The sequence below is a fragment of the Mercurialis annua genome, linkage group LG5, assembly GCF_937616625.2.
Source record: "Mercurialis annua linkage group LG5, ddMerAnnu1.2, whole genome shotgun sequence".
Taxonomy (NCBI): domain Eukaryota; kingdom Viridiplantae; phylum Streptophyta; class Magnoliopsida; order Malpighiales; family Euphorbiaceae; genus Mercurialis; species Mercurialis annua.
Genome location: NC_065574.1, coordinates 15,150,309 through 15,160,596, shown reverse-complemented (window position 1 = coordinate 15,160,596; position 10,288 = coordinate 15,150,309). Strand labels below are relative to the sequence as shown.

The window sequence follows — 10,288 nt, the reverse complement described above, 5'->3', positions numbered from 1 at the left end:
TATGTATCCGAGATGTATCTGAGATATATCCAATATTTATAAAATTATATCAAAAATATATTCATAGTATAAAATTTTGACAATCATCAATTTATAACATAAATTACAAAACTAATAATAAATGTATCAGAAATGTATCACATATGTATTAGAAAAAATTTATCTATTATATTAATATAATAAAAGATAACAATTTAAAAAAAAACATTGTGTATTAATTATATATATCAGAGATGTATGAAATATGTATCAGAGATGTATCGAATATGTATCTGAAATATATCAGAATTTGTATCAAATATGTGTCGAAAATTTCGCTATGGTTGTAAAATAATAAAAGTGAAAAAGGTATCTATTTAAACAAATTAAATAACATCACTATTCTCATATTCACTGTAAAATATATATATATATATATATCATATATAAATTAGTACCAGAAATATTTTAATGTATCAAATATGTATCTATCATGTGTATCAGAAATATTTTTTATTAATATAATTAGGAAGATGACCTTTTATGACAAAACGGGGCTTAATTTTAATGTTTCTACCATTTAAACTATAAATTATTAGTGTACTTTAAATATTTTTAGTTAAACATTATAAATGAATGGCATGATACTGTTTGTCCATTTAAAAGTTATTTGTTATGTTATTTGTTATGTTATTTAATCTTTTAATAATAATTTCAATTTGCTTATTATGCCATCAGATAAGATTGGTTTACTATTCAATGGACTTATTATACTGTATTTTAGAAAAAATGAGGTCATGTTTTATTATATATGTTACAGAGAAATTGAGGTCAAAGTGAATGGTATAAATAAAGTGGAATATAATTATCAAATTAAACATATATTATATTTAATTAAGGTTAGTAAATTTTGTGTGGAAAGGATTATGATCAACCTTAAATTCCAACTATTCTTTGAATCTGATAAACCCAACTAGCTTTTCTAAAATTATAATTTATCATCTTCAAAAACATGCAGCAGCAAATAACGAAAGAATGTCCTATTATTGCCAAGCTACTTTATTCTCTTTTTATTCTCCTATAATACCATTATGTTGCTGATTTTAACGAGACTCCGCTCATCTCTTCTTCTTAGCCTTATTTATAACGAGATCGGCCATGCAGAATTGAAACGGGATGGACGGCGGCGAGAAAGGTGGTTGGGTTGCTGCGCGCGACTGGATGGGTTGCTGTGAAGAGTTTGAGAGTGGCGGTGGTGGAGAATGATGGTGGATAATGATGGGAATGGAGAAGAATAAAGAAATTATGAAGAAAAATGATAAATGAAAAGTGTTACACGTGTGTGGACACATGTAAACTAGAGAAGAAAATGGTGGTGGTATAAATGAGGAGAGATGGTGATTATGTAAATCAAATGGTAACAATGGAAACAAAATTATTAAAATTGTATTGTGTGAAAATAGAAACACTTTTTCTTATTTTCTTGTTATTTTCTCAAAAATTTAATATTGATTATAAATAAAACAAACAAATAATAAATAATATAAATTAACGAGTCATGTTACGAGCCACATGTGTAGCAAGTAATATGAAATTAGTATGAATAAAGTTATTATGTATGACAACACCAACAATACATGAAGAGGCCAAGCTCTACATAGTTGCAAGAGGTCAGGGTTTGAATTTTAACCTTTCCCAGACAGTTGTTTGCTTGTTTAGAAAACGAATTCTAATAGTATTAATTAATTTTTGCTAATATTCGTTAACAACTATTTCTGATAAATAAAAAAGAAAAAGAAAAAAGAAACACCAACCGCAGTATTCTTTATTGGATTGGCAGTTTACTCAGATTAATGTCTTAAAACTGTAAATTGAGAAAACAATGTGGGTGGAAATGAAATATAAGAAAAGACGGTGGGTTTGACAGAAACAAAACTATGTACTTGAAAACCACGTCTCACAAACAACAAGTTACTGAGTAAACTTATCTTAATTACATATGGAAGTGGGTCCCATCCTGTTCTTTTTGCAACCTTATTTAGTTCTTCTTCTGATTATTAATCTGGAGTACTTTCAAATTTTAACCTTGACACAAACAAAAAAATGCTTCTACCTTAGATTTCCACCAGCAAAATTCAGATTTCATTCAAATTTCAGCTTCTGGGTAAGTTTAATTTTCACTTCTCTTTGATGGGTTACTTTTGTTTTTTCTTAAAAATTTCTGTTTCTTTACTGGGTTTTGCACTCATCCCTTTGTTCAAGTAAAGTCATTATTTAGGCTTAATTTAGTTTCCATTATGCTCTGCTTGAATGTTTTAGTAATTACTATTAGTACTGAGTGTTTATGTTAAAGCAGTACAAGAAATGAAGAAGTAGGAACTGGGTGATGGAATTTAGATATTAATATTCATAATCATCACCATTATGGAAGACGATAATCCGTACCCGTGTGTCATTATATAATTGTGATGGATTCTTTTGGATCATATGTGAATGTGTTGCTGAGATTATTGTTCCCTTATGATTTGTGGAAAAGATGAAATTGGTTATAAATTCGGACCTTTTCTCGCTTATGTGAAAGTTAAATGGCGGTGAAAGTTGTAAACTTCGAGTCATTTTTCATGTGTAACTTGAGTCTTGATTACTCTAATGCTAGTGTAAATTTAGTTTTTTAGTCAACGAGAATTGTTTACAAACTCGGTTTTCACTTTCTGGTGTTACGTAGCTTATTCAAGATGTTTATTGAACACATAAAATAAGTGAATTTGATTTTAAGTGTAATTGTTAGTAACTTTTGGTAAAAGATCATACAATGTCTTAGGCATTGTATTAGGAGTTTTATTGAGACATTGCTAACAACTGACATTATGGAAAATGTGCATGAAGTGCAGTTTTCAATCAAACTGCTTTTTGTATATTGTATAAAATCTCTTTTAAGAGTTGCAGGTTGGGGTATGATTTAGTTAATAAATTCAAATCTTGATCGTCTTGCAACATTTGAGAAAAGAAACTGTTTTCTGAGGGAGTTGCACAATAACTTATGGAATTCTGTGTTTTGACATTTTCGGTTTTTGAAAATCATTTTTAAAAATTAGAAAATCTATATTTATAATCTATATGGGTGTAAAAAATAACGGTATTGGCAAAACAAATCCTAACGCTTCACTTTTTCAGCGATTTAGCCTAACGTTTAAAACGTTACGAAACAAATCCGAACCTTTCCAATGTTTGCATTTAGTAGCCAAACCGTTTATTGGCATATTAACATAGATAATACTCCGTGACTCACCTACTATGCTTTTCACATGAACATGCTCAATGTTCAATAAATTGACAGTTCTTCCTGGAATTCTATGTTGAAATTCATAAGTTTATTATTAGTCAAGAGATTTTTCTGCTTTCATTGTATTTCTTTAGCTCACATGAAGACAAATATGTTGGTAACCTGTTCTCTGTAATCATGCAGACACAGAACCGTCGGATCTACATCTACTGAAGAAATTGTTCTCCATAACGTGTTCATTGTCTTGTTCATATTATTTATGTTAACTTGAACTTAAGAGTCTCCCTGATACACATTTGTAAATTGTAATAGTTGTGAAGCTCTTGCGCAGTTGGCGCCATGTCTCTGTTGTCAAAATTACGCTGTATCACTGTGGATGTCACTGGTACGCTCTTAGCCTACAAAGGTGAGCTTGGTGACTACTACTGCATGGCAGCAAAATCTGCTGGACAGACATGCCCTGATTACAAACGTGTCCATGAGGGATTCAAAGTTGCATATACAGAAATGGCCAAAAAGTATCCATGTTTTGGACAAGCTGCTAAAATGCCTAACATTGTCTGGTGGAAAGTAGTTGTCAGAGATTCCTTTGTAAAGGTAAAGCATATATCAGTTTTATCTTTGGCTTTCGGCTATGCTAAATATCCATTTATGCTCTCATACCATTTGTTGCATGTGATGTTACCTTAGTGGCTAAGGCAATTATCATGTAGCAATGATATGAGAATGAGATTTTTTTGGGAATGAAATCACTAAATGAAGGGGTGTTCATTTTGGTACGAACTGAAATTGAACCGAACCAGTGGGCTCAGTTTGTACCAAAATGGAACTGAAATATTTTTATTTTTAAAGCTGAACTAAACCGAAAACCAAAATTATTTTATAATCTCCTCAAGCCGAACTGAAGCAAATTTAGTTTGTTTTTGGTTAGTTTTAGTTTGAAATCACCAAGTATTCAGTAATTATTTAATCAATATTGTATGTGCTCATCTAAGTTTCAGTTTACTGTTTCCTTAAGTACATAATATTCTTTATCTGGCAGGCTGGATATGAATATGATGAAGAGACTTTCGAGAAGATCTTTAGGCGTATATATGCAGCATTTGGTTCATCTGCACCTTACAGTGTCTTTCCAGATGCCCAACCTTTCCTGAGATGGGTACGAAAGAAGGGTCTTCTAGTAGGGATTGTAAGCAACGCAGAATACCGATATCAAGATGTTATCCTTCCAGCCTTAGGTTTGAATCAGGTAGATGAGCATCTTCTTGATAAAACAATGCATTGAATCCCTTTCATTTTCATTTGGCCAACTGATAGTGGTTTTTATTGAAACCTGATTGTGGTACATGCATTAATTTGAGGATACGAGCTTAATTAAAATGAACACACCTCGGAAAAACTACTAAATCTATATAAATGAGTAGACAAATGCGTGTTTGGGGATCAAGATCTCCAGGATTCTAAAGATGGATTCCAAACTTTGTGTCTGCTTAGGCATTAAACAATTAATTGCTTCAAATTTTTGCTCGTTTCATGTCTTCGTTTTGATCACGAAGGAAGCATAATTAGTACTAATTGAGTTATATTTTGTAAAATTAGGGTTCAGAATGGGACTTTGGTGTGTTCTCTGGTCTTGAAGGTGTAGAGAAACCAGATCCAAGGATGTATAAGATTGCCCTTGAGAAAGCCGGAAATATTGCACCAGAAGAAGCATTGCACATCGGGGATAGCATGCGCAAAGACTACTTACCGGCGAAGAGTATAGGAATGCAGGCATTACTATTGGATAGGTTTAAGACTCCAGATGCTGAGGAATGGAGAAAATCTGGAGCAACTGTACTCCCTGATTTGCTGTCTGTACAAGAATTACTCACCTCAGGCACATTGACATAAAAATGAGGATAATATGCAAATTTGCTCATCTTGATAAATGAAAAAAGAAAATAATTTGATGTTTGTCGAACTCAGTTTTTTGTATCACAATCTCACACCAAGTAAAGTTGATGCTGATACTATAACAGCATGATCAATCATTGAACTTATATATTCGTCAACTTTGATGATCTTCTAAGCCTCGCTATTCCTGATTCTGAATCCAATTAAGTGCAATACAAGTCAGAAGACAACTAAATTGTCAAATTCATCTTCCTGTGAAACAAGAAACCAATACCTGCGAACATGAACTGATATAAAAATCCTTTCTGCTATCGTAAGTGGGGTAACGCCTATCAACAGGTGTTCGCGATTAGATGCATAGGTGATGTAGCGGAAGTCGCAAATAAATACAAGAATAGCTTAAAACCAATTGATTATCATATAATTGTAGCAATTAACTTCTAATTCTATTGATTTAAAAATGAACAAAGGATTGTTTATCTCTCAACTTGGCACAAAGTATCAAAAAAGTCAAAAGTAGAAAAAAAAAAAGATCACTTATACCCTTAATTTGGCAAAATAAGGTCAAAAACATCTCTCCCCACTCTCACCCAAGAGAGTGAGACTCACTCTCCGGTTTTAATGGTGGTTTTTTTTCCAAGGTGGGTTTTGATGGAAAAAAATTTAGAACGGTCCTAACTTTTGTTTAACATTATAATAATTTTAAAAAAATAAATTTAATCCTTTCAATTTAAACTTTACATATCAAATTAACCCCCATAATTTAACAAATAATAAATTTATTTATTTAATTTGTATTAATTATCAATAATTTTTTAAAATCAAAAACCGTAAAAAAAATACATTTTAAAACAAATAAAGACGATTTACGGAAAAGATTAAACCTTTCACCGGAAAAATTAATTTTTGTTTTGACAAAGCCGATCGTCGACCCCCTCTGAACAGACTCATTGGGTCTGTTCATCTTCTTTGTTCATTTAAAATGATCCCCTGTTCATTTAAAAATAGAATACTAATATCTAGGCATCAAAAGTCGTTAATTCAATTGAATACCGATATTTGAGAAAATAATAAAATTGTCTTATAAACATAAAAAAACTGTCCTCCTACAATTCATAAGATCGTTTAAATACTAAAGTAAAATGAAAATCCTAAATCAAGTATAAAAGGTAATAAAATAAAAAATCTAAAAGACCGTTGAAATCATAAAAATGCCATTTTAGAGGCCCAGGCGAAGGAATTCGGCCCAAAAGCAACGTAGTTCATGAGAAAAACTGATGAGTATCGATCGTTGGCCCGTTTCCAATAATTTAGCCTCGGCAATCACCCAAATCGCACACCTCTAAATTTGACAGAATTACAAAACTGCCAATACGCCACTTTGCGTTCTTTTTTCTCCATGAACTCAAAATCCATCTCCCCAACCGCATCATTTCTGCCATGATAGAAAAAATTCGACCTCAAGTTTGTAACAACCTCATCATTAGAAGAATTACCATGAAAAAGAATCAAATGCTTGACACTGAATACATGAGCCGTTCGGATATGGCTAGCCAGCTTCATACGGTAAGCATTCAGGTTGATTTTCTCGATGATCTCCAATGGTCCAATCTTCTTGGCATATAACTTTTTGTAGTCACCAACCGAAAACCGCTCCTGGTTAGAACAAATCACAAAAAATCACACACTTCATACTCAATAAACCGTCGTTTCCCATTCGTAACCTGTTTGTATTGCGAGTTTGCCTACTGTAAGTAATGAACCGCCTGATAAAATTCATGCAAGCCATTCACAAAATTCTCTGCCTTCAACTGCACTTTGACATTGCTCGGTAATGGCATCAGACCCAACAGACCCTTGAGGGCGATTGAGTATACCACCTTAAAAGGAATAAACCCGGTACTCTGATTGACCGCATTGGTTATGAGCAAATTTTGCCTGATACAACTTTTGATCCCAACTTTTCACATGTATGCCAATCAAACACTGTAGCAAAATTCCCAACTTCCCTTTTTACCACCACCCAGAAAACTAAATTGAGAACCATGTTAATTAAAGTTCTCAAGTCCATGATACGAAGTGTTTGGTTATTTTGATGGTTTTGATATGGGATACTCTATGTTTGTGAACATGTTGTGAAAAATAGAAAAATCTACATCATAATCATAGTATATATCTATTCCATAAACCTAATAATGCTTCCAATGTAATTCAGGATCTTCCTAATACTCTTATCATTGTCAATTAAAAAGTCGTTTATTTTATTTTATTTTATTACTTTACTTTCAAATTTCAAAATACTCTCAGAATTCCTTTTTTATATTTAGATTATTTTTATATGCTTTTATATGGAGCTATATAATAAAATTTTAATATGCTAATTATAATGGGTTGCTCGGGACTCGAATCCGGAATTAGTTCGATAGAGTAGACATTTTTTTTATTAAAAAATAGATAAAAAAATCCTCTCCAAGTCGTGCTTGCTGACGGCTGGGCTTAGGGTGTGACGAGAAGGTTGAGGTACCCGAGGAAGATAGTCACATGTTCGAAGATGATAAAAAAAGTATTCAAATATTGGTTCGATCAAGCATGACATCATTACGAACATAAAACTTCAAAGTATCTTCTAAACATTTATCCCCCTCCCCATTAATAGAATAATCCATTCTTTTTTTAGATTAGAATCCCCAAACGAGTTCTATGGAACTACATAGGTGTTTGAGACGGCTTCTTCCAAAGCACATCCCGTGCGTTCTACTCGCAACAATCCAATTAGTTCCTCGGGTGAAAAAACATTAGACATTCCGTCTTCAAATGATATTGAGCATGTTTCCCATCTTTTCTCGAGAAAGAAGTGAGCTATTTCTTTGCAAAATTGTGCTCAATTTTGATTTATAATAATCAGGTTAATCTTTTATTTGTTATTTTGTGTGTCTTTCTACTATTTTCTGGCGCAATTACTAAATCGGCGTAATCCATAATATCAAATAAATCGTTTTTGTCTTTGCCCGCGGCACAACGTTCATGATGTAGAATTCGTTTAGTTCATCCTATTCGTTTAGTTCATCCTATTAATTATAAAGAACATTCAATATCCATTTTCTACATTGAGAATGCTTTTTCATGTAAAAATAGAAAATTATAGAGATATTCAAGAAAAGAAAAGGAAATTAAATTAATTACTTTGTGGAATTAATGTAATTAAGAAGATGAGTTCCGGCGAGTTATGAGAACGGAAAAATTCCGGAATCAAAAGGCACGCTACTCTCATCTTCCAAATTGAACCCATCATACCTCCAAACCTCTCTAACCCACTTTTTTTTATTCCTTTCCAATCTTCACCATCTTCCTCCTTGTCATCGATCTCAAAGTTAATTGCTTCTTCATTTTCTATTGATTCCCTAGTTTTGATTTAAAAAACTATCGTCTCCGTTGAGTTTGAGAAATGCTAATTTGCAAGCCAAGCTTCTGCAATATAACGTCCACAGAGAAATCATATTTTTTAAATTAGAAAAGTTTATTTTGGCAATAAATTTCTGTCAAACAGTAAAAATTAACACTTTTTGGTCAATTCGTACCCTTGAGAATATTTCAGCGTTCTATAGGTAATTATCTAAAAATCTCTAAGATTAAGGTGATGTCAATATAAGGGTAATTATAGGACATTTAAAAATAAAAAATAAGGGATAGTTGATGAAGGATAGTTAAGTAATTTACAGGTACAATTGGAGTGCAATTATAAACGAACAAAAGATCAATTCACCCCCTCAACTTGGCGCGAAATATCAAATAAGTCATTTCTACCGTTTTTGGGTCAAACAGACCCGCAACTTGCGTGTTTCGCTCAAATCAGCCCCTTCCCTAGTGTTTGTGTCACACGAGTTCAATTAATTGAATTTTTAAATGGAAACCGTTGTTTATAGTCAAACTCTAATGATCTATTCATCCCCAATTTGATTATGAACCTTAAATTTCCTCTCTTTCTAATCTTAAAATTGTAACCCTTAAATTACTTCGACTTCAACGACTAAACCATCCCAAATAGCATAATTTCGTAACATCTAAACCTAATTTCTTGGTTATCTGCTGAATATGTCATCTGCTTCAACATCTCGAGGATCTTCAAGTGCACCTAGCAGGCGACGTTCCTGTCGACGTGAGCGCTCCAGCGGCCTGATTTTAATTATGAAGGAGCTCGTTACTGTGATTGTGGGGTGTATGTGAAAGCCCCGATTTGGGTAGCTTGGACAAAAGAAAACCCAGGCAGGAGGTTCTATGGTTGTAGAAAAGGTGAGTTTGAAAGTGGTTTCTTAGATTGGGTTGACGATGCTTATACTGCTCGATCGAAGCAACTAATTAATGATTTGTTAGATGAAAATGAAGCATTGGCTGGTCTGAATGGAAATTTCAATGGCCAGAGGTTTGTTTCTGATGTGGGAATGTCAAGTGAACTTATGGTGAGACTAGCAAGAGAAGAGAAGGATACATATAAGAGAAGGTTTTGGTGTGTAGGTGGTGCTTTGGTGATTGTTATGATGCTTATTTTGTTTGTTGTAATTATTGTTATTTGTAGTGCATAAGAGTTGCTAGTTAGTGTTAGCCAAATTATCCAAATTATGTAATGGGATTGTTGATTATTAATAGAATTTCTTTGTTGAATTAATTGTTAGTCTTGTTAGCATGTACTGGTAAAGGCTAAAAACTAAGCATTCCCATGAAATTTTACTTAAAAACTGCTTATATAAGGGCATCAATTTCATTACCAAAAAGGCTAACATTCATTACAACTTATCCTGTTAGATACTTACACTGTACATGCATTACCAAAAAAACTGTCCAACTAGGGTGCATCATTGTTCACACAGGCACACAAGTTTCACAAAATACTAAATACCACTAAATAGATTGATAAAACTAAAGCCTCCAATTTGGCTTTGCAATTGGTTGCTTGAAAGGAGGATTGACTCTTTTTGTTGGCTTCTGCTTCTGTGGTTGTGCAGTACCCCCCTGGTTTGGCATTTGTTGCACAACAGGTATATGTGAGCCTGATTGTGAAACTTGTGATCCAATGGTAGTGGATTGCTGCATGTGGAATGGAGCTGGTGTGGTGACAGAGTTGGAATCTGTTTG

General features: G+C 33.0%; 1 protein-coding gene across 1 annotated transcript; it reads left to right on the top strand.

Moving 5' to 3' along the window:
- Positions 1-1,992: 1,992 nt before the first annotated feature.
- On the top strand, positions 1,993-5,225 carry LOC126683310 (uncharacterized). The gene is made up of 4 exons (XM_050379160.2): positions 1,993-2,143; positions 3,446-3,859; positions 4,305-4,511; positions 4,862-5,225. Exons 2-4 carry the CDS (start codon positions 3,602-3,604, stop codon positions 5,153-5,155), a joined length of 759 nt encoding a protein of 252 aa, XP_050235117.1. The 5' UTR covers positions 1,993-2,143; positions 3,446-3,601; the 3' UTR covers positions 5,156-5,225.
- The last annotated feature ends 5,063 nt before the right edge of the window (positions 5,226-10,288 follow it).